The sequence below is a fragment of the Diadema setosum genome, chromosome 10 (genome assembly GCF_964275005.1).
Source record: "Diadema setosum chromosome 10, eeDiaSeto1, whole genome shotgun sequence".
Lineage (NCBI taxonomy): Eukaryota > Metazoa > Echinodermata > Echinoidea > Diadematoida > Diadematidae > Diadema > Diadema setosum.
In genome coordinates this window covers 39,704,921-39,729,694 of record NC_092694.1, presented here as the reverse complement: position 1 = coordinate 39,729,694, position 24,774 = coordinate 39,704,921, and the positions used below count along the sequence as shown (strand labels likewise).

At 39.3% G+C, this 24,774-nt stretch overlaps 1 protein-coding gene across 1 annotated transcript; it reads left to right on the top strand.

Annotated features, from left to right (window-relative positions):
- The first annotated feature begins 1,268 nt into the window (after nucleotides 1-1,268).
- On the top strand, nucleotides 1,269-24,124 carry LOC140234057 (replication termination factor 2-like). Its single transcript, XM_072314138.1, is given in 8 exon segments — nucleotides 1,269-1,376; nucleotides 4,929-5,023; nucleotides 6,123-6,204; nucleotides 6,855-6,991; nucleotides 8,111-8,189; nucleotides 9,316-9,429; nucleotides 11,168-11,246; nucleotides 23,718-24,124. Coding segments are annotated over 8 exon segments (933 nt in total). The 5' UTR covers nucleotides 1,269-1,307; the 3' UTR covers nucleotides 23,996-24,124.
- Nucleotides 24,125-24,774: the final 650 nt, after the last annotated feature.

Below are 24,774 nucleotides of genomic sequence, written 5' to 3'. Positions count from 1 at the left end.
GACATGAGTTTCGGCTCCAGGGGCTTTATTTGTCACTCTACTAAAAATAATCAATGTTAAAAATGCAAGTTCACCGGTAAATTCACCAATATGACCAAACCGCACTCTACTGTCGCCTCACCACACTCTACTGTCGCCTCATGTGTAGGCCTATAACGCATAGGCATTAGAAGAGCATTTGATACTAAGATGTTGTCACTTTCAACGGTCGAATCGCTTCAAAAGGCATGAGTTTCGGCTCCAGGGGCTTTATTTGTCACTCTACTAAAAATAATCAATGTTAAAAATGCAAGTTCATCGGTAAATTCACCAATATGACCAAACCGCACTCTACTGTCGCCTCACCACACTCTGCTGTCGCCTCGTTTTATGTGTATAACGTATAGGCATTAGAAGAGCATTTAATACTAAGATGTTGTCACTTTTAACGGTCGAATCGCTCCAAAAGACATGAGTTTCGGCTCCAGGAGCTTTATTTGTCACTCCACTAAAAATAATTAATGTTAAAAATTGAAGTTCATCGGTAAATTCACCAATATGACCAAACCGCACTCTACTGTCGCCTCACCACACTCTACTGTCGCCTCGTTTCATGTGTATAACGCATAGGCATTAGAAGAGCATGTATTACTATAGACGTTGTCATTTTTAACGGTTGATTGAGATGAACTTCGATTCAATTAGAACTTAAGAGAATGACTGATTTCTTTAAGTGTACTTCTCTGTGTTTTCTGACCCAACCCATTTTACCCACCCCCCCCCCCCAACAAAAAAATAAAAAAAAATAACATCTAGGCCATACTAAAAGTATTTATTTGAAGAATCTTCTCACCCCCCTTCAAACGCACTTACCACAATGACGATCAAACTCATCGTCAAACCAGGTTTGTACAGAATCTTCGGGATGTCAGCAAGGGTGAGTCGTCGATGGACATCCCTCGAGTGAGTGACAGACAGACGGACAAATACACACACACACGCACACGCACACACACACACACACGCACACACACACACACACACACACACACATACACATACTGTTGCAACTGTGCAAGCAAAATGTGTTTACATGACGTACACTCGGTGGTGTTTATAACGCAGGGGAACAGGGAATTTCCCACCTCATACATATTCAATAAGGCTTCGGCAGTCAGCCCGCCAGCTCATGAATAATTAATATCTGTGACCTTTGGTGAAACTACTTCCCGCAGAGCATTCTCGCCTCAAAAGTGCCTACCGTTGTGGATAAGAGAGGGGATCACCATTTATTACCAGATTTGTGGAGTAGAAAGACAGTAAATACAATGGGAGGGGATGGAGGAAGTATTCCTGGTCGTCAAGATCTTGTGAGGACAAGGAGGAAGCCCGAGAGAGTATGTAAACATGAACATCATTTTGTATTTTGTTGATCAAGTGTTGATGAGGATTTGAATACTAAACCCCGGGACGCTCCGTGTACACAGTTACACACTGTGGGAGCCCCACTGCGACCAGCCCCAACACTGCGTGTTGGGGCTGGTCGCAGTTAACTAGACCCCTACTTAACTATACACAGCCCAGTCGCTGTAATAATAATAATAATAATAATTGATATGATTTACATAGCGCCAAATCCACTCTGCAGAGTGCTCTCTAGGCGCGGAAGGAAGAGAAAGTGAAGGAGATAAAGGACATAAAAATATCAAATAACGTTACATGATGTAATGAGTAGACTAGTCAAATTGAGCATTGAGGCTTTCAACAAGTGAGTTTTTAGACTGCTTTTAAAGGAGTCTGATGAAGAACAATTTTTTACGGCTGAAGGTAAGTTATTCCATAAGGTGGGAGCAGCATGGCCAAAGGCACGTGTGCCCCATATTGTAGTGAATCTTGGGATTATCAGAGAACCGGAATTGGATGAGCGTATGGTAAAGATCTAGCAGGGATGTATTTTTGGAGTAATTTAAGTTGATATGTTATACTGAGGAGCATGGTACATGGTACGTCGCACGGCATAATTACAGCGTCTGGTCGGGCTAACCCCTACTATGCCCTAGACCTAGTCTACAGCCCACTCATAGTCATATCATAATAAATCAAATTTACTAGGCCCTAGGCCTACCAGTAAAAAAAATGGCAAATGGCAGTAGGGGCCCTACCAGTGCCACTAGTGTCCCCTATCTATGCCCTACACTACAGCCCGACCAGACGCCGTGCGTGTACGTGTGATGCTGCACGGCCCAGCGCCTGCTGTGTGCAGCCCAGCTGCTGCATTGTCCATAAAAATGCAATGGAATTTAATTCATTTAGCCTACACAAGCCAAACAAGGCAGTCATGGACTAAGTGGACATAGGCAGTATAGGGCAGCTCGGCAGAGAGTCGAACTTTAGAGAATGTCAAGATAAAAATGGCGTCAAACTCACAACCTTCATCGAGAGATGCATTCCACATTCCTACGATTTCTTATTTGTGTGACACAAAATCTTCTAACGTTGGGTAGGCCTAGGCCTAGAGAAATCCGTGCTGAGCATCACATATATTAATTCTTCTTCTTCTTCCGAGATGGGTAGATCGACTCTCAAAGAGTATTGTCGTACTGGGGGTGCTATATAGTATAGGCCTATAAAACTGTGTGTGTTAGGTGTGACTACAGGAACAAACATTCACATGTGGTGCAAGAAGATAAACTTAAAGGCCCGAATTCACGAAGGTGGTACAAATGAAACCATGGTTTAAACCATGGACAAAAACCATGGAGCGCCAAGTGTCGCATGGAATATTTCGTCACGAAATCAGTCATTTCGTCGATGAAATTATTATTTTGTAACAAAATGACAACATTTTGTAACTAAATGAACATTTCGTCCACGGAATGATAATTTCGTTTACGAAACCTGTCATTTTATCGACGAAATGACCAATTTCGTAACGAAATATTCCGTGCGACACTTGGCGCTCCATGGTTTTTGTCCAGGGTTTAAACCACGGTTTTGTTTGTACCACCTTTGTGAATTCGGGCCATAGGGTGTGTACAGTTTGGTCGAGGCGAAGATTTAGCTTTTATTGCTTTGCGAGATATTCAGAAACCACTCTATGAGATGTTAAAGAGCATGCAAATTTTCTATGGGGTATCAAAAGTTTATTTGATGAAAATCGGTTTTGAGATGGCTGAGATAATCCAAAAACAAGGTGAAGCAAAGAGATCCTAATAAAAGGTGTGGCCTGTCGCCTTTTATTATCATCACTTTTTTAATATCTCAGCCATTTGGAAACCAGAAAACTAGAATACGCCTCTAGAATACGCCTCTGCAGTGTGGAATCCTTATACTTTTATTAATATCAACTCACTCGAGCAAGTACAAAAGTCTGCAGCCCGCTTTGTCCTATGTGATTACAGCCCAACATCATCTTCCACAGCCCTAGTAACAGCACTCAGATGGGATAGCCTTCACTCTCGCCGCCTTCTTGCACAATGCACACTTTTTCACAAAATCCAACATCACCTGGTTGCCATGCCCTTCCCACCCGATATCACCCCAGCTAACTACATTGGAAGACAAGATCACCAACTCAAATACACAATCCCTAGATCCACCATTGACTCCCACAAGTATTCATTCTACCCAAGAGCTATAAGACTATGGAACCGCCTGCCGGGACCCGTAGTAAGCACCGCCAACCCAACATTATTCCAAGGAGCTGCTTTGCCCATCCTCAGGGCAATGCAGCCTCCTGCTGGATCTGCCACTGTGTAAGAGGATCGACGCTGTTTTTACTCGCACTGAGCACCTATACTCACATTTTATTGTATGATAGTGAGACATCTGTACATACACTGAATGACACCCCCTCATGACACACAGCTCGAGTTCATCCCAGTATAGCTTCATGTACAAGCTGCTTCAAGGGATTACTACATCAAGGTATCAGGTATCAAGGTACCAATTTTCATCAAATAAACATTGAATCCTTCTTTAAAATTACATGCTCTTTCATACATAAGAGGTTTCTCATTATCTCACGTAGGAATGTTCAAAACATAAATTCCCACCACAACCAGTACTGTACAGTCCCTTTAATGGTGCAAATAAAAAAACCTTATTATGAGCAGGGAGGTGGAAGATTTTCTTCCACCTCCCTGTTATGAGGGTTATCGGAGTGTAAGTGGTGTCAAACTGCTCCGAAAGGTCTCGAGAGACGGAGCTGAAACCACAGCTGTGGGAAGGCCGTTCCAGATGCAAACAACACTTAAGGGAAGAAACTGCATGTGTTGATAAGAGAGGATTCTGCAGTGATGTTGCCGGAGTTGGATGTGGTGGCCTCTGGTCAGGTCTGATGAATGATACAGGTATGGTGGGGCAGCAAGGATAGCAATAAGGCCATTGATGATCTTGTATAACATGATGGCCTTGTTGTGTACACGACGCTCCTGTAGAGACTACCAGTGAAGATTGTGTACCATTAGAGCCACGCTACTTTGTTGTTCTTATTTAGGGCCGGCAGAGCGTTTTCAAAAGTGGGGGGGGGGGGGGGGGAGGGGGCCACTTCCGGAATTCATGAGCTAACAAGCAAAAAAAAAGGGGGGGGGGGTCTTCAGCTCATCTTTCTCCTTCCGCTTCTGGGTCCCTTCAGATGACAAGCAAAAAAAAAAAAAAAAAAAAAAAAAGAATCTCCTTCAACTTCTTGATTTCTTCAGCTCTACAAGGAAAAAAAAAAAAAAAAAAAGGTTTTCAGTGCAAAAACATAACCTTACCATGCTCACACTTCAAGATTTCTCTCTATTTCTTTTTACTGCGTACTTCCACTGTTAAAAAAAGTGGGGGGGGGGGGGGAGGCCAACTTGTAATGTATGGGGCACAAAAAGTTCTCATTCTCCATCACACATGTACCTGGTGCCGTCCTGGTCATACAGTGTATTGCAAATGGGTTTTCTTTCTCTTTGCAGGCAGACCATAATATGGAGAGAGTTGCCAAGTGGCATCACTGTGCCATCACTCAGGAGAAGCTCCGACAGCCCATTGTATCTTGTGAACTTGGAAGGTAAAGAGTCTTCCTTACTACAACGTGTAGAATGACTCTTCATTTCATGATGTATACATGACCGATATTATAATGCCATGAAACAGGATGAAAATAAATGAAAACCAAAATTGTATTTTATTTATAATTAAACAACCAACAAAGTCTGCATTGTAATTCCAAATCATGTATTTAGAACTCTCGTACTGTAGCAAATCAAAAATGTATTAAACTTGGGTTTCTATTATATTTTGAGCTAGGAGTAGGAACTGGCACCTTAGTTCTAGTTTTTGTGATTTTTTATATTTTCTTTATCATTTGAAAATTTGAACAAATAATGCCTGTTTAGAAACACACTTTCACCAGATTTCGCCATGTATAAAACTAAAACGATAAGAGTCAGGAGAGAAAAATGTTTGAGTTTGTTTATACATTTACAGAAGAGATTTTCAGCCTTAATCATCGTTAACAGAATATGTGACTCTTCCAAGTTGGACGTTTCAAATCCACTGAAAGTCCTGAGTAAATTGATGTTTGAATCTGTATTTAAAAAATTATAATAATAATGATAAAATACTTGCCAGTAATTGAGCAAGTGGACTTTTAAGTAGACTGTTCTTCCCCAAAAACAATATCAAAGCCCAAATATGGTTAATAAATTGTGAATTCATCGTTTACATTAAAATAGATAAAAGATAGAAGAACATTAACTTTTCTGAGGAAATACTAGAAACTATATAGAACTTGTTGGCCCCAAAACACATTTTGTATCAATATATATGATTTTTCTTTTCTTTTTTTTTTTATTATTTATTTATTTATTCATTCATTCATATAATGTATAATAGATTACTGTAAAAGTGGATATTTTCGCATGACTAGTTTTCCCGCTCAGCCAGGCAAGAAGAGTTTCGCTTGTTTTTAATTCCGCAGAATCAAGACATCAATATAATGGAACGTATGGGCAGCAGAAATATTCGCGTGCTTTTTGGTTGCGCGAAATTCGCGAAAATTTACACTTTTACAGTACAGGCTTTTTGATGCATGGTCACGCATTCATCATCAGAATGTGACATAACAGTAAACTGTACTGTAATTGTGTTTGTCATTCCATGAATAGATTATATAACAAGGAGGCAGTACTGGAATATCTTCTTGATAAATCCAAGTGTGACTCTGCCCAGCATATAAAGAGTTTAAAGGTAAGACATACATTGTATGAATTAAAGTAACAAATTATAGAAATACATCTGAAAGTGACTTCCATAAATTGTACATTGTAATCTTATGTTCAACATTAATGTGATGGTAAATACAGTGCTGTAGAGAGTAAAAACCTTTGAACTGAATGTTGTACAAATTATCTGAATTTCAAACTTACATGTTACAGTCAAAGTTCCATCAACAGTTTGTTTCGCTGTATTGAAATGCAGGTTATTTACACCATACTTATCTGCCATGAGCAGTTTACCTGGCTTTTGGTGTACAGCTATAAAAGCTCCAGTCAGAATTGATTGTGCAACTTTGTGCATGTACATGTAAAGTTTTGTGTTGTTTCTACATTTAAAGAACATGAGCCAATAGTTCAGAAATTTGAGACTTCTTTCCTTTCACAAAATGAATGAAATATTTACAATGGTATTCCTATGAAATTATTTTTAAACATTTCTTGGACCATTGGTGTATTGAAATTTGATTAGACACAGGATGTGTCATGACTCAGTGAATATAGAGGAACGATTTTGTTTCTGATGTATGTGTATATGTTTTCCTTGCAGTTGTCTATCTGTCCATGGTGTCATACTCCTGTAACATGCCATGTTGTGTTTTGATTTGCTCTTTCTGTTCATAGGATATCCGTCAACTGAACCTCACTGACAACCCAGCATACAAAGGTGAGAAAGGAGACAAGGGTGATTCCTACGTGGATAGACACACAGCACCATACATCTGCCCTGTTACAGGACTTGAGATGAATGGAAAATATCGGTTAGTATTTCCCCTATCCTTAACATTTCTGGCATTTCACAGATTTATTGAACAAGGAACAAGAAATTGTTCGAGGAAAGGACATTGCAATTTAAACACTGAATAATAAACACAGGTTCATACACTGTATTTTCCCATAATAATGGCTTACTAAGATGGTCACAAAAGTTCTTATGGTGAGAATGATCATAGTGCAGACTATCTTGTTTGTATAACATTGTAGTTGTTTGTGAGTTATGTTGTCTTATTCTGAGAATCCAATATCTCCATCTTGAATGGTGCCTGTGGCATTATGTTTTCAGGATGTGTACCTGCCCATCCCAGATCTCGTTAATGCGCCATCTCGTGTTCATTATCATACAGTCATGCAATGTTGTCATGGCGACTATTTTCTCTTTATCAGTGCCAGTAAAAGGATTGTGTTTCTTTTTTGTATGTAAGATGTTGTATGCTATCAGTAAACAGTCTTGATCATTCATTCATTCACTCAATGAAAGAAACTGACACTGTATTGATGCAATGCTGCACACTGGACACTGGCACTGTTCCGACGGTCCCTGACGAGTAAAAATCACTGTCGGACCAGTAACTTTCTCAGATATACACCAGTAAAATATGGAAAAACTGGGTACCTATTGGTCCGACAGACAGGTCGCACCAGTAGAAAAAATGACACAGTGTGCAGCCTTGCGTGATGTTGTAGTGATAATGTAATCTTGATTAACGGGAAAGGTAAAAATATCTAGATAATTATTCAGGTCAAAAATTGTTGTACTTCAAGTTGTTGCAACCTCAGCTAGGAAAGTCTAATGCATTATAATTATCTGGTAAGGATAGAAATTAATGAATACTTAAACCATAGTTGCCTGAAATGATAGGGTGAAATGCCAAAGCCCAAGTCGTCTTTGCATGGCAATAGAATTTGCTTAGTTTTCCTGTTCTTCATTCCCTTGTAGTATGCAGAGAGGGGCTTGAATTACTCCTTCTTCCACTGCTGCCGTATGACATGTTATATTTTGTGCAGAGTGGTAAGGCTGCTTGGATTTTGACGAAGTGCTTAGCCTGCACTTATATGCACATATCTTTATAGTGTGTTCTCTATTTCTTTTTACTGTTTAGGTTTTGCTTCATGTGGAACTGTGGCTGTGTAATGTCAGAAAAGGCTTTCAAAGAAGTCAAGTCAGACATTTGTCACAAGGTAAGATATATATGAGAGACCAAAATACCATGAAAATGTATTGTTTTTCATACTGTGATTGCTACTTACAGGTAAGCAGTTTCTTTTGTTAATTCATCGCTTCTCCTTTTGAAAGTTATTAGCAATGTATGTGAGACAAAAACATTGGTAAAGTATTATACAATGGTTAGAATATCACATTTTGAATTGTGGAGGGAGTGTTATTTCGAGGTGACAAGAGGACATCTTTGGAAATGTATTTGCTGAACACACATACACACATCCAAAAAAAAAAAAAACAACAACAACATATGTACAGTACATCTACAGTGCATGTTTCACAGAGTATGAAAGAGTTCAATATGTAATCTGCTACACTCCTACATACATACATACATGCATATTTACTGATCTCCAGACATTATATAACTTCCATTATTTGTCTTTGATGAAGTCTTTTGCTTGGCTCAAATACTGTAATTCATCTTAAATCTCTGAAGAGTCTGGCTCTGGTGATAAACTTTTAGGGCACATGAATGGCTACAATATAAGCTGTTATTTCGGTGAAGATATAATTTTCTGGCAATTTTTTTTAATTACAGTTAGATCGGGAATGTAGCAACACCCGAAAATGTCTCCATGCGCTAGGGTAGTAGTGCATTTACGCTAGCGCCAGCGTCAATTCACCAAACATCTCATGAAAATTTCTATTACATGTACCTCCTCATTCATGAAAATAACTGTGTGTACCCGAGAATAAGATATACACTATTCACATAAAATGCAGTAGGGACCTACTTGGTATGTTTATTTGTAACATGCCTCTTTGGAAAGGGAATGTCAAGTTCCAACATATTTGTAGACTTTTAAATTTAGCCAGGATGTAGTGAGGATATCAAACATCTACATTGTATTATCCTTTTTAAAATGTCTAATTTTGACTTGTCAGCCATATTAGCTCATTCTTTGGTTTCTCAGGTTACAAACTTACAACAGCTGATTTGCATGAGTCTATGTACATCTGTATACTGGTACAACTTTTACCACTAGTATCACATGGGTAGGATATCAATGGAGAGTTGAAAAAAAGGAAATTCAAACTTGATATTTGTGAATTCTCTACATTACTCTTTTCTAACATTTGTAGTGTGGCCAGCCTTTCTCTATTGATGATGGCATTATCATCCATGGAACAGAAGAGGACGTCAAACTACTGACTGTCCGTATGGAGCAGCGTAGGGCTCTAGCTAAAGCCCTGAAGGTATGTGTCATTGATGGACCTTAGGACAAGCAAAAAAAAAAAAAAAAAAAAAAAAGAGAGAGAGAGAGAAACAAAAGTAGAGACAGTAGTGTGTAAAAGAAAATGTTAGCATTGTCATGTTTGTAATAAATTACTAAGTGTTTTCATGATATCTTTATTGATTTCCTCTGCCACAAAGTGTCGCTGGAGGCTTAATGTGTTTGGGTTTTCCATCTAACCGTCCATCCATCAGAACGTCTGTAATGGAGTTCTAGGAGAGCGTGACTTAAAAACCAATTGATGTATCCAATTTGACTTGGCATATGTATGTGTGAGTGGACAAAGTTGTGCCTACATGTATCAACTTTTGGGTGCACATGCTCAAGGTAAAAGGTCACAGGTCAAGGTCAAATGCTAACATTTCACGATTTTACCCAATATCTCTACAATGCCTCAGTGTTTTCTCATGAAACTTTTTTTTTTTATGCATACTGAGCCATCTATTACCAAATTAGGCCAAAAAAAAAAAAAATTGTTGCATTGGCGTAACATGAGATTTTCAAATAGGGTCGGTCGGGCGGATTTTTTTTTTTGTTTTTTTTTTGTTTTTTTTTGCTACCTGCATTTTACGTGTAAAACTCGTGCTCAGCTCAGTAAACAGTTACAACTGCTGCACCGAATGTGCTGTGTTCATCTATTCTACAAATCATTTATGAGGCCGATATTACTGGAATTATACCCCTTCACAGAATTTAAAGATGTTGAAATCCCTATCCTGAATGTTTTCACTTCATATTTTACTATTTTGACTTAGATAAGATAGATGCAAATTGACCCATATGTATGATCTTTTCATTGCACACGGCGATCTCTATTACAGTCCCACATATACAGATTCGTGTAAGTTCTCTACACAAGAAACCTATGGCAAAACTGTGCACAATACATCGCAGTCTGAATGCTACGTATACACTGAATAAATCTTGTTAGAGTACATGTCCGTGTTGGAAACAGATGACGTACTGATCAAGGAAGGCTTCCGATATACATCCGATATCCCCAGAGCCGTTTCCACTTCCGGGTATGTGCGATCGTGATCGCAATCAACAAGATATTTGATATCGATAGCAAAAAAAATAATAAAAAAACATGGGGTCGGCGGAATTTTTAGGGTCGGGCGGGTTACGCCAATGCAACAATTTTTTTGGGGGGGCCTTAGGATTCTCTAGGGGAAGTTTCAGACCATAAAAGTCAAAGGTCAAAGGCCAAGTGAAAATGCTTAATGTTACCTGTTTTCCATATTTTGTAAGTGACTTGTAGTGTGGTCATGAAAATTGGTGTATAAAATGATTATTTGCCAATTGTGTGAAATTGTTGTCTCACATTGGCAATATGTACTGTAGACCTATTTGGAGAATATAAATGCGATATGGCAGAGGCATACTGGTCGCCATAGCAATGTTTCTAGTTCTAGTGGCAGCATTTGATGTTGCTTTAAAAAAGTGTTCATTTTTTATATGAAAATTGTTGACAGACAGGAGGGTTCTTGTTTTATAGAAAAGAAATATTTCATTTTCTTTGATTTTTTTTTTTTTTTACTGTAAGTTATGTTCTGATCTCACAAGAGGCTGTTTTGTATTTAAACTGTAAGAAAATGTATGAATGTTGCACTTCGTCAAAAACAAAAATAACAAATGATAATTTGCAGCTCAATTTTTATTTGCATATTTCTTTTTTTTCTCTCATCTTTTCTTTGTAGAAAGCTAAAAAAGCTCAGAAGAGAAAAGCAAATCCAGAGCTAGCTTCAGAGTCTACTCCTTCAACAAGTGGTGAGATGTGTTTCCAACGGCGTAAATCCGTACTGAGGAGTGGGGGGGATGGTCACCATCACCACGATTACAAGCCCATAACCGGACCGGGGGGGGGGGGGGGGGAAAGAAGCTTGCCCCCCCCCCCCCCACACACACACACACACACACACACACACACACACTTTACAGGAACCGGATGTCCCACTCTTTTGCATGAAATATAAAGTGGGAGGAAAGTGGCAGCAAAAATATGAAGACTTTTTGTTCTTGTTGCTTTTTTTTTTTTGCTTGTCAGATGACTTTCGGCGGAAAATCAGACCTTAAAAGTATGAAGACATTTTTTTGTTTTTTAAATATCTGTGAGAGGGAGCGGAGCGACCGAACGGGGGGAGGGTGTGTAGGGGGGGGGGGGTATCCCTCTCCCACACAAGGAAGATTTTGCATTTTCAGACCTGAAATTCAGCAATCTGGTGCACACTTTTGGTGAAAATTGTCTTTTCTTTTCTTAAAAGAAAAATAAGAAAATGAAATATTCACAATACATTATTGAAAGACTAAATCGTGGTATTTCAGCTCTTGCTCCGCCTGTGCGACATCACTGTGAAGGCCTACTAAATAATGGGGCCTATCACCGGCGTAAACAGGATTTGACCTACAGGAGGAGCGGTTATGTGAGGGAGCGAAGCAAACGGGGGGGGGGGGGTATAAATCTTTTTGTATTGAACATTTTGACATTTTACAGTCCAAAAACTGCCGTTTGTAGCTATATTTTCGCTTTGGAAATTAAGGGGGGCACACCGGGTGCAACTGCTGTCAATCACTGGCAGCAACATCAGGAAAATGGCCGCTATTTGATAGCGATTAAATGCGAGCGAGCTTGAAAATTTTAACATTCTACAGTCTAAAAACTGCCGTTTGTCGCTATACTTTTTCGCTTTGGAAATTAAGGGGGGCCGCGCCGGGCGCAACTGCTGTCAATCACTGGCAGCAACATCAGGAGAATGGCATAGCGGTCAAATGCGAGCGAGCTTGAAAGTTTTGACATTTTACAGTCCAAAGACTACCGTTTGTGGCTGTATTTTTTCGCTTTGGAAATTAAGGGGGACACACCGGGCAAAACTGCCGGCAATTACTGGCAGCAACATCAGGAGAATAGCATAACGAATAAATGCGAGCGAGCGAAGCGAGTGAGCTTGAAAATTTTGATATTTTACAGTCCCCCAAACTGTCCTTTGTGGCTGTATTTTTTCGCTTGGGAAATAAAGAGGGCGCACCGGGCGAAAACTGCTGGCAATTACTGGCAGCAACATCAGGAGAATGGCATAATGATTAAATGCGAGCGAGCGAAGCGAGCGAGCTTCAAAATTTTCACATTTTACAGTCCAAAAACTACCGTTCGTAGTTATATTTTTCGCTTTGGAAATTAAGGGGGACCGCACCGGGCGCAACTGCTGTCAATCACTGGCAGCAACATCAGGAGAATGGCATAGCGATTAAATGCGAGCGAGCGGAGCGAGCGAGCTTGAAAATTCTGACATTTTAGAGTCTAAAAACTGCCGTTTGTAGCTATATTTTTTCGCTTTGAAAATTAAGGGGAGCCGCACCGGGCGCAACTGCTGGCAATCACTGGCAGCAACATCAGGAGAATGGCATAGCGGTTAAATGCGAGCGAGCGGAGCGAGCGAGCTTGAAAATTTTGACATTTTACAGTCCAAAGACTGCCGTTTGTGGCTGTATTATTTCACTTGGGAAATAAAGGGGAGCGCACCGGGCGAAAACTGCTGGCTATTACTGGCAGCAACATCAGGAGAATGTCATAATGATTAAATGCGAGCGAGCGAAGCGAGTGAGCTTCAAAATTTTCACATTTTACAGTCCCAAAACTACCGTTCGTAGCTATATTTTTCGCTTTGGAAATTAAGCATGTTAAGGGGGGCGCACCGGGCGCAACTGCTGTCAATCACTGGCAGCAACATCAGGAGAATGGCATAATGATTGAATGCGAGCGAGCTTCAAAATTTTCACATTTTACAGTCCCAAAACTGCCGTTCGTAGCTATATTTTTCGCTTTGGAAATTGAGGGGGGGCGCACCGGCCGAAAACTGCTGCAGTCACTGGCAGCAACATCAGGAGAATGGCATTAGGCTGCTTTCACATAGAAGTACAGTGAAACCCCGTTATAACGAGGTCCGTGGGACCGGCGATATTACCTCGTTATAACCGGTACCTCGTTATAACCGTACGCATCAAAAACAAAGAAAAACATAAGCACGACGTCATAATATACCCAACAATGAAAGTTAAGAACATCCTTTGCGTTGTTATTACACAAGTATGGGTCATTATTATCGAGAGAATAAAGGGAAATTATTTGTGAATTAGGCGAAAATGTCGGGGTTGAAATAGGATAATTCTTTATTTTTCTTCCGAAAATCTCTTCGCATAATAGTGCACGTTATGTTCTTGAGAAGAATAGGCCTATATTATATTAAAATCACATTGTATAAAATGCGTTGTTTACCGTAACTTGCGAGGTATTTTTACGCTGTTGGTGTCAAGCGGGAATGCGATAATTTCATGAATCATTTCGGCTGTATTCTTATACAATGTATGATCGTTGCGCCCGAAAGGATTAAAATGCGTTGTTTATTTTCTTCCGAAAATCTCTTTGCGTTTTGTACATCCGTTCTTGAAAAATAAGCGACAGGATTGAATTTAGAAGGTTGCGATCCTTTTTACGCAGATCTGTTCCTCATAGACCATTCTGAAAGAAAGAAAATCTTCATTGTGAAATGCGTTGTTAAAATTGTGATAATGAACAAACCCAGATCTATTCAAATTATTAAATGCGTTTGTTTCTTTTTCTGAACACCGACTGTAGCTTAACATGCGTTATTCAACTATTTTTTCGCTACTGTCAACCGGCGAGATCGCGATGATTTCAGAGTAACATTCGTGCGTCGTTTAGCGTAACTTGCGGGGTATTTTTACGTTGTTGCAGCCCAGCGGGAATGCGATGATTTCATGAATCATTTCGGCTGTAATCTTATATAATGTATGTTCGTTGCACCCGAAGGGATTAAAGATGCGTTCATTTTCTTCCGAAAATCTCTTCGCGTTTTGTACATCAGTGCTTGAAAAATAAGCGACAGGATTGCATTTAGAAGGTTGTGATCCTTTCTACCCAAATCTGTTACTCGTAGACCATTTTGAAAGAAAGAAAAATCTTCATTGTGAAATGCGTTGTTAAAATTGTGATAATGAACAAACCCAGATCTATTTAAATTGTTAAATACGTTTGTTTCTTCTTATGAACACCGATTAGTAGCTAAACATGCGTTATTCAACTATTTTTACACTACTGTCATCCGGCGAGATCGCGATGATTTCAGAGTAACATTCGTGCGTCGTTTACCATAACTTGCGAGGTTATTTTACGCTGTTGGTGCCCAGCGGGAATGCGATGATTTCATGAATCATTTCGGCTGTAATCTCATACAATGTATTATCGTTTCGCCCGAAAGGATTAAAGATGCGTTCTTTATCATCTGCCGAAAATCCCTTCGCATTGTATACATCCGTTCTTTAAAAAAATGCGACAGGATTGCGTTATTCAACTATTTTTATGCTACTGTCACCAGGCGAGATCGCGATTTCATTAATTAGTTCGGCTATAATCATACACTCGTATTTGCTAACCAGCAAAAGAACTGGAAGTCGGGACTACAAATGGAAAGGATATAATGTTGAATTGCACACGCATTCCAATTTCCATATTTGCCACGACTGTCGCTACATGAAAAGTTTTTGAGTGCGTTATCTTTTTTCCCTTGTTGCGCTGTGGTCTGCAAAACATTACGCAAGCGTGTGATCTCGCGTAAAAGAAAATCGAGTGATTATGTTTAATAATTTAGTAGGAACATCGAATGGTATCAATATGTTGTTGTTTTTTGCGTGGTTTAGAAGAAAACATGGAAGGAACCGTTCTCTGCAAAACGGGAAAAAGACATGGATAGCGTGAATTCGATTTTCAATGTTTCATTTGTCTCGTGTTTAAAAGCGGCAAGTCAAGAAATGGTACCTCGTTATATCCGATCAAATTTCTTATGTTTTTCTTTATCATGATGCGCCGAAAATGTCCTCGTTATAACCGGAATCTCGTTATAACCGAACTCGTTATAACCGATTCGTTCTGCCATAGGTTTACACGCAAAGGAAAACGGGACCGACGCGATCACCTCGTTATAAGCGGTTCCTCGTTATAACCGAACTCGTTATAACGGGGTTTCACTGTATACTATTCGGGTATTCGGGCTCGTTTTTCGAGGGCACGCGAATAGCTTGAATCGAACGATAGGATTTCCTCACACCGGTTCACATAAGAGGGCACTATTCGAAAGTACCGAATACCTGCGAAAAGTATAGCAAAGTGTGAATCGAGCTTGTTCGATTTTCTTGCAGCGTATACCGTCTCTCGTTTATGAAATAATGACACTTTTGGTCTGGATTTGCCCGTTAGCAAATATGAGCATGTAGACCGACATTCTGATGCAGTTTAGAAATTGTTTATAAGATTTGCTGCGATGTAGGAGGAAGAAATCCTCACTACATGGGATGGTGAGTTGACGGTGCGGGTGATGGTATATTCGGTGCTCGAATAGCGAATAGCGAATACCAAATACTTCTATGTGAAAGCAGCCTTATGGTTGAATGCGAGCGAACGGAGCGAGCGAGCTTTAAAATTTTGGTATTTTACACTCCAAAAATTGCCGTTTGTAGCTATATTTTTCGCTTTTGTTTGTCCCACTTTTATGGGAGAACCATCCCCCCCCCCCCCCCGATCAATGCCTCTGCATATGAGGGTGCTTTTGTTAAGTGAAAGATCTGCTGCACACTCTTTGATGAATTAGGGATATATACGTCAATGTCAAAAGTGTACAAAGTTTATCGAAAGGGATCCTGTATAGCGGAGCTTTTGCATGCTTATGATTGCAATACAACGATCTGGTGCATAGTTCTGGGGATATTTGGACAATTTTCCATTAAGAAAGTTCGAGATTTGTCCTCATCTCGGGAATTGCTTGGGGGATAAATGATTTGTCTGCCTAAACACTTCCAAAGGGGCGGGGCAAATGCCCCTTTGCCCCCCCCCCCGAGATAGATTTGACGCCCCTGATCTTCCCTGGGAATGCCCATAGATGTATCCTGACTGAGTAATCAGTCACTGTCGTTTCTCAGGAATGATTCAGGAAATGGAGGGGGTTCAATTATGACGATATAGTTTTTGTTATTGTTTGTTTGTTTGTTTGTTTGTTTGTTTTTTTGTTTTCGTACATATTTTGCAGATGGTCCCCAGTTACTCGCGTCATAGCATGTTTACATGTAGCAGTGGCGTATCTAGGCAAAACGGCGCCCGGGGCAAGCACGAAAATTGCGCCCCTAATTTCTGAAAAATTGTTCAACCCCAGCCCCATCCCGGTAGGGACTTTAAACAAAGTCCACATGATGCTTTTTCAAGCACTTAAAAGGGATCTTTTTGAGGGTGATTTAATTGTAATAAATTTTGATAGATTTTGGCGAGCGAGCGCAGCGAGTGAGCCGAAAATTTTTATATTTCAGCTCACAGAACATGGAATTGTGTGAACACAATAAACATTGTCATTTTGTCCGCGTCATCATCATGGTTTTTATCTTGTTTGATTTGGTTTTCTGCCCCCCCCCCCCCCCCCCACCATTCTCCCTCTCCCCTTCCGGGCGAGTTTTTTTTTTTTCTTTCCTTCTTCTTCTTCTTTTCTTTTTTTCTTCTTCTTCTTCGTTTTTTTTTTTCTTTTTTTCTTTCTTCTTCTTCGTTTTTTTTCCCCGTTTTTTTGCGCCCCCAAGGAGTGGCGCGCGGGGCACGTGCCCCCCTTGCCCCCCCCCCCTAGATACGCCACTGACATGTAGGCCTATACTATTTGACGTTGTCAACGTCTGAGCCATACCTTACAGTGACTGTATGTCGAGCGAAGCGAGCGAGCGCTTGAGAAAATTATGTATACATTTTCCTACAAGATAGAATACTGTTCAGCTATGTTACCTGTCTGAAGGCCGGCGTACAAACGTCATGCAATAATTATGTCAAAATTGTTACAATCACATTTCTGCTTCCTCCATTTTTTCCCTCAAAATTCAGGGGGGATGATTGTACAGGCCATCCCCCCCTCCTCCATTTCAGGGGGGGATATATCCCCCCCCCCCCATCCCACCCGGGATGTACGCCCATGTGTGTTTCTATACCTCCCTTGTCATAAGTGTGTTCAGCTTTTATCAGCCTTCTATTGTATGTGTGACAAAGTTAATCATCATCCTGGAAGGAAAAAATATATCTCCACATATGTTTGATATGCATTATCAAATTGGATTTTTATACTGTTTGATCAGATATACACTATGTGTATGATATTTATAACATAATACAGATGTCTCCCTGCTACCTTTTCCCTCATCCATGCATCCTTAAGTGTTTTTGCACAATGGTTGACATTTTGATTTAATCTGTATTCAGTATATGAGTATTTTTATGCCTCCGCCACGAAGTGGTGCCGGAGGCATTATGTTTTCGGGTTGTCCGTCCGTCCGTACGTACGTCCGTACGTCTGTACGTCCGTACGTCCGTACGTCCGTACGTCCGTACGTCCGTACGTCCGTACGTCCGTACGTCCGTACGTCCGTACGTCCGTACGTCCGTACGTCCGTACGTCCGTCCGCATTCGTTTACGCGATAACTTGAGAAATATTGACTGGAATTTTACCAAACTTGGTCCAAGTATAAAGTATGATGGGGCAATTACTTGATTAGATTTTGGGTGAAATCGGCTGAAGGTCAAAGGTCAAAGGTCAAGGTCAAATCAAGAAATTGTATCCGTTTACGCGATAACTCAAGACTGGATCGAGCAAATTTCACCAAACTTTGTCTGAGGATGATGTATGATGGGACAATTACATGATTAGTTTTTTTAGTGAAATCGGACAGAGGTCAAAGGTCAAAGATCAAGGTCAAATCCTAAAATTTATCTGTCTACGTGATAACTCAAAACTGGATTAAGTAGCTTTCACCAAACTTGGTCCAAGGATGATGTATGATGGGGCAATTAGTTGAGGAGATTTTAGTGACGTTGGCAAGAGGTCAAAGGTCAAAAGGTCAAGGTCAAATGCAAAAAATGTTGCTATTTCCCCCATATCTATGCAATGCCCGAAGGTATTTTATTGAAACTTAGTGTAGACATGTACTACTGCGTAAAGATTCTCCAGAGAGAGTTTCATGTCATAAGGTCAAAGGTCAAAAGGTCAAAGGTTAGGTGAAAATGTTGCAATTTCACTTTTCTGGCAAATGGTTTAATGTATCTTCATAGAACTTGGTACATACGCATGTACTGACTGGCAGGGATTATCTAGGGAATTTAGGGGTCATGGGTCAGTAGTCAGGGGTCAAAGGTCAAGGTCAACTCCTCAAAATTTTACTGTTTCCCTCATATACTAGTGTATATTCAATGCTTGCATTATAAGTTTTAAAACTTAATATATACATGTTGTATTACCTAATGGAGATTCTCTGGAAATTTCCAGCCAGAAGGTCAAAGGTCAAAGGTTAAGGATCAAAGGTCAGGTTTAAATGAAAAAAAAAATCTATTTTGTACTGTAATTACACTCTTTCTTCATACCTTGAAAATTACTCAATGCATAAACTTATTACAGGGTCGGTCAGAAGTCAAGTAAAAATCCTCAATTCCTCAAATATGTGTACCTGCACTCTTAGACAATTATAGCAAACCCAGTTTGAGGAAAGTGAACATTCAATACATTTCTGACAAACCTGTCATATCAGTATTTTGCTAGTTATGTGAAACTGTCATCACACATTGTGAAGACATTGTACTATACACCTATTGGGAGAATCATGCATTATGGCGGAGGCATCAGTCGCCATAGCGACATTTCTAGTTTTTAACTACACTGTATTATGCCCATTCAGTTTCAAAATTACTTTCCAATAGCACACAAAAAAAACCCAGTAGTTATTGTGATAGCACCATTCCCTTCAGCTAGTTCTCAATTGATACATGTAATCTATTGATGAACCATTTTCAGTCGTGTGCTGTCTTTCTGCCCCATGTCATTTTTTATGTCATTGAGGTAAGTCATGATTCTTAAAGCTTCCAAAGGCTAATCCCCTTAAAGGGACTACTCAGCAGATAGTATGGTCCTTTGTTTGAATCAGTCTTAATTTATTGCACACCAGTCTTAACAAACATGACTAGGGCAGGCCTGCTATTATAGACCTGCCAATCAGAGAGTATGTGACCGTGCATCACAAAACCAACAAAAACTCGCACCACTTGATTTTAAGGGAGGATTCAAAAAGGTGAAACAGGTCAACCATTTCAATCTTGAGTTTTTCATATTTCCTGAAAGAGCTGTGCTTCTTTTACATTATTTTTAATGTTGGGATCATAAAATGAATTGGAAAGTTTGTATGTACACACTGTAGGCTGTTTTTCTACAAGGGTCAATCCACGTCAAATCATCCAATTTTCAGAAAAGTTGTCACCCGACCCCCTCCGATTTTCTTTAAAATCGCACCAAATGTTCCCCAAAGTGTCTGACGGAAAATCCCAAAATATTTTGCCCCAAGGTCAATTGGTTGCTAAGATACAGCCTCACATAGCAACCGGTGCGCATTCCAAAATATTAGTTAAAAGAAAATTAGGCATTTTTGATTGACTGTTTTAGCATGGATATTAATGCAAAAATGTTCATTATCTGGAAATTGAGAGAACTTTATTGTCTTTGCAAGAAAAACTTACTGTGACGCGAAATTGACTTTTCGTTAACGTGCACGAGGTCACTGAAAATGGTGTTAAATGTTAATTTTGAAAATTTTAATGCATATTTAGAGGCTAATATCTTCCACATTTCATCACCTCAGGTTCTAAAATATTATGCTGTTGAAGGCTTTGACTTGCTCAGTAATTTAAAAAAAAATCAGCGCATTCATGCGCACCGTTTTTACGGAGAGCGCCCTCAAAGTTGACAAAAATGAAAAATGTGCCAAATTCAAGGTCACGGATCACCCTTCGTCCCACCTAGGAATGGCATCAATTTTTGTGTATTGATAGACATTTACCTATATTATCTTGGGTTACCAAAGAAATTTTGCTACCGAAATGTTCAATGGCAAATTTAACCCACCGAAAATGGTCGTAAACGGCCAAATTTCCATGTAATATCACATATTGGGTTTAGAGGACATTTCAAATGTCCACACTTTCAAGATGAAAAGCACTTGCCCTGTGATATTTGCAGTAGGCATAGTCTGTTATACATATTTCAGTAATATATACCACAAAACACTTTTATTCCTTAATAATGACCTTGAAATTTAATCCAAAATTTGATAAAAACAATAAATTGCTCCATTTTCCTCATTGCACTGCATATAAATACGTGTTTTGAAAGACATTTCACAGAGCAATATTTCAAGAATTATGAAAGCTGAAAGCCTACCTTATTAAGGTTCTAAAGTATTTGTGCTCTTCTTTCAGATTTAGTGTCAATTTGATCATGAATGTTTTACCCTTGACCTTGAAGCCCTTCTAAAAATAGCTGTAAATTTGTTAACTACAAATTACACACACGACAGGTGTATTATGGCATGATATACTTGTGATTCTTTCACAAACACAAAAGCTTTTTATGGTGTAAATGTATATACTGGAATTAATCTACACTCATGCTTGCAAGATATGTTACAATTAATAACTTTGTTCTGACAATGACCCTCAATTTATGACCTTCAAAATCATGAGAAATGCCTAGATTCCTCTCCATAAAGACCTGTATTATGTACTGAGTAATAGTTGCTATTATTATGGACGTTGCGCCCAACATAATATAGATTCTTATTCTAGCCTGTGAAACGCACATTAAAAGGACTGAGAGTCTTCTTTTTCGGGGGATTTGTTCTGTACCTTATGAAAACTTCCAAAATCATTTCAATTCTTATGTATTTTCTTGTTTTTGGAATTTCTTATGTATTTCTTTGTTTTTCATTTTCTAAAGCATAACTGTGTTTTCTTTTATTGGAAATTGTCACGGGCCACTTTTCTACCATAACCAGAATAAAATTAATCAATCAAAGTGATAGATAGTAAAAATGGTCAAGTTTTTATGAGTTTCCAAACAAAGCACTGTTTTCCATAAGAAATGCACACAAAATCACAAAATATTACTGTCCCCTTTTTTGATTGAAATTGAGGGTCATTGTCAGAACAAAGTTATTAATTGTAACATATCTTGCAAGCATGAGTGTAGATTAATTCCAGTATATACATTTACACCATAAAAAGCTTTTGTGTTTGTGAAAGAATCACAAGTATATCATGCCATAATACACCTGTCGTGTGTGTAATTTGTAGTTAACAAATTTACAGCTATTTTTTAGAAGGGCTTCAAGGTCAAGGGTAAAACATTAATGATCAAATTGACACTAAATCTGAAAGAAGAGCACAAATACTTTAGAACCTTAATAAGGTAGGCTTTCAGCTTTCATAATTCTTGAAATATTGCTCTGTGAAATGTCTTTCAAAACACGTATTTATATGCAGTGCAATGAGGAAAATGGAGCAATTTATTGTTTTTATCAAATTTTGGATTAAATTTCAAGGTCATTATTAAGGAATAAAAGTGTTTTGTGGTATATATTACTAAAATATGTATAACAGACTATGCCTACTGCAAATATCACAGGGCTAGTGCTTTTCATCTTGAAAGTGTGGACATTTGAAATGTCCTCTAAACCCAATATGTGATATTACATGGAAATTTGGCCGTTTACGACCATTTTCGGTGGGTTAAATTTGCCATTGAACATTTCGGTAGCAAAATTTCTTTGGTAACCCAAGATAATATAGGTAAATGTCTATCAATACACAAAAATTGATGCCATTCCTAGGTGGGACGAAGGGTGATCCGTGACCTTGAATTTGGCACATTTTTCATTTTTGTCAACTTTGAGGGCGCTCTCCGTAAAAACGGTGCGCATGAATGCGCTGATTTTTTTCAAAATTACTGAGCAAGTCAAAGCCTTCAACAGCATAATATTTTAGAACCTGAGGTGATGAAATGTGGAAGATATTAGCCTCTAAATATGCATTAAAATTTTCAAAATCAACATTTAACACCATTTTCGGTGACCTCGTGCACGTTAACGAAAAGTCAATTTCGTGTCACAGTAAGTTTTTCTTGCAAAGACTATAGAGTTCTCTCAATTTCCAGATAATGAACATTTTTGCATTAATATCCATGCTAAAACAGTCAATCAAAAATGCCTAATTTTCTTTTAACTAACAGTTTGGAATGCGCACCTGTTGCTATGTGAGGCTGTATCTTAGCAACCAATTGACCTTGGGGCAAAATATTTTGGGATTTTCCGTCAGACACTTTGGGGAACATTTGGTGCGATTTTTAAGAAAATCGGAGGGGGTCGGGTGACAAGCACTGGATGATTTGACATGGATTGACCCACAACCCTTTTTTTTTTCTTTTTTTTTGTGTAGAGTAGTGTGATAAGGTATATCTTAGAGGCCTCTTTTCATTTCTTAAAAATCCTTTATACACACTTCTCTTTCAACTATAATAACTTTTGAAATACATGCAGTAATGTTACTGTTTTGAACGTTGCTATTAATCATGGACAGAATGTGCTAATAAGCATGATCAATTTCAGCTTAATCTGATAATCCCTTCATTGTTGTTGCTCCAGTGGTTTACATCATGTTTTTTGCCCCGTTCATCACACAGCTAGCCCAGTTTGGTAAAGATTATTGAAAGCGCTTGAATAGACCCTGTACTTCAGAACCTCTTTTTTCTGTTCACACTTTCCGAGAGTGTGCGCTTTCTTTCCAATATTTATATAGGTTAGGAGGGTCAATTTGAATCGAGTTATAATCATTTTAAAGCTTAGAGTCTGTTCTTTCAGAATCTGCCCTGAAATGAAAATCAATGTTTTGTGAATTTTTGTTGGTTTTGTGATGCAGGGTCACATATGCACCAAAGCAATAACAGAATAGATCCTTGGCATGGACTGGTAGGTTGAGTGAAGGAAGGTCTTATCTGATTGATAATTTTCTCTGATTTTTTTTTTTTTTTTTCACTTGCAAAAGTCCATTGCCCAAGTGTTTTGTGAAGCATTACTTGGATTCCCTAATATATTTTGTGACGGACCAACCTTTTCATTACATAGTCTCCCCATAATAGTCCTCCAACTATGATGTAGAATAAGTGTTCACACATGGTCCATGTTACAGTCTTGTTTAAACTCACACTTGCACTTTTTTATGAGATGTTTTTTAGTGAGTTTTATGTCAATGACTAATACAACAACCTTTCCATTTACAGGTATAAGGTTATAATGCTTGATTGTACATGTACATTATCTATCCCTTTGTATTTTATATACAGAAGATGCAGGTAGCAATGGTCTGAATCACACAAGTTGTCTCAACAAAAAGTTTGTTGCAGCCAGGAAGGAGGATAACATAAAAGCAACGTCAGACAAGAAACCAGGACTTCCACAATCCCAGACACAGAAGACTACCTTAGACCCCAGCATTATGGCACCAGAGTATAATTCCAAGAATAGCAAAGTTTACAAATCACTCTTTCTCTCAAAGGATAGCAAGGAAGGTGAACAAGCGCACTGGGTAACTTACAATCCCTACTATGCCATGAGACACTAGTGTGAACAAATGCACTGGATAACATGTACAATCCCTACCATGCCATGAGACACCAGTGTGAACAAACGCACTGGATAACATACAATCCCTACTATGCCCCGATGCACCCATATGAACACACTTTGGGTGACATACAATCCTCTTTAGCTCACCTGAGCCAAAGGCTCAAGTGAGCTATTGCGATCGCCCTTCGTCCGGCGTCCGGCGTGCGTCGTCCGTAGTGGTCGTCCGTCGTCCGTCGTGTGTAAACTTTTTACATTTTCATCTTCTTCTTGAAAACCCCAGGACTGATTTCCATCAAACTTGGCAGGTAGCATCCCTAGGGGGTTAGGAACTCACTTTGTTAAAATGGGCACCATGCCCCACCCAGGGGGCCCCCAGGGGGGCCCAAACCCCCCAAAATTAAGGAATCTGTAAAAATCTTCTTCTCTAGAACCAGAAGTGATAGAGCTAAGTTAATACTATGAGTTAGTACATTGATGACTGTAGTTTCAAGTTTGTTCATGGCAGAATCAGGGGTGCCCCCCTTGGGACCCAGGGGAGGGGGGTGGGGAGCGGTCCTAATGGGGCCTAAATTGTACATTTTCATCTTCTTCTTGAGAACCCCATGACCCATTTTCACCAAACTTGGCAGGTAGCATCCCTAGGGGGTTAGGATCTTAATTTGTTAAAATGGGCACCATGCCCCACCCAGGAGGCCCCCAGGGGGCCCCAAACCCCCCAAAATGAAGAAATCTTAAAAAAAAAATCTTCTCTAGAATCAGAAGTTATAGAACTAA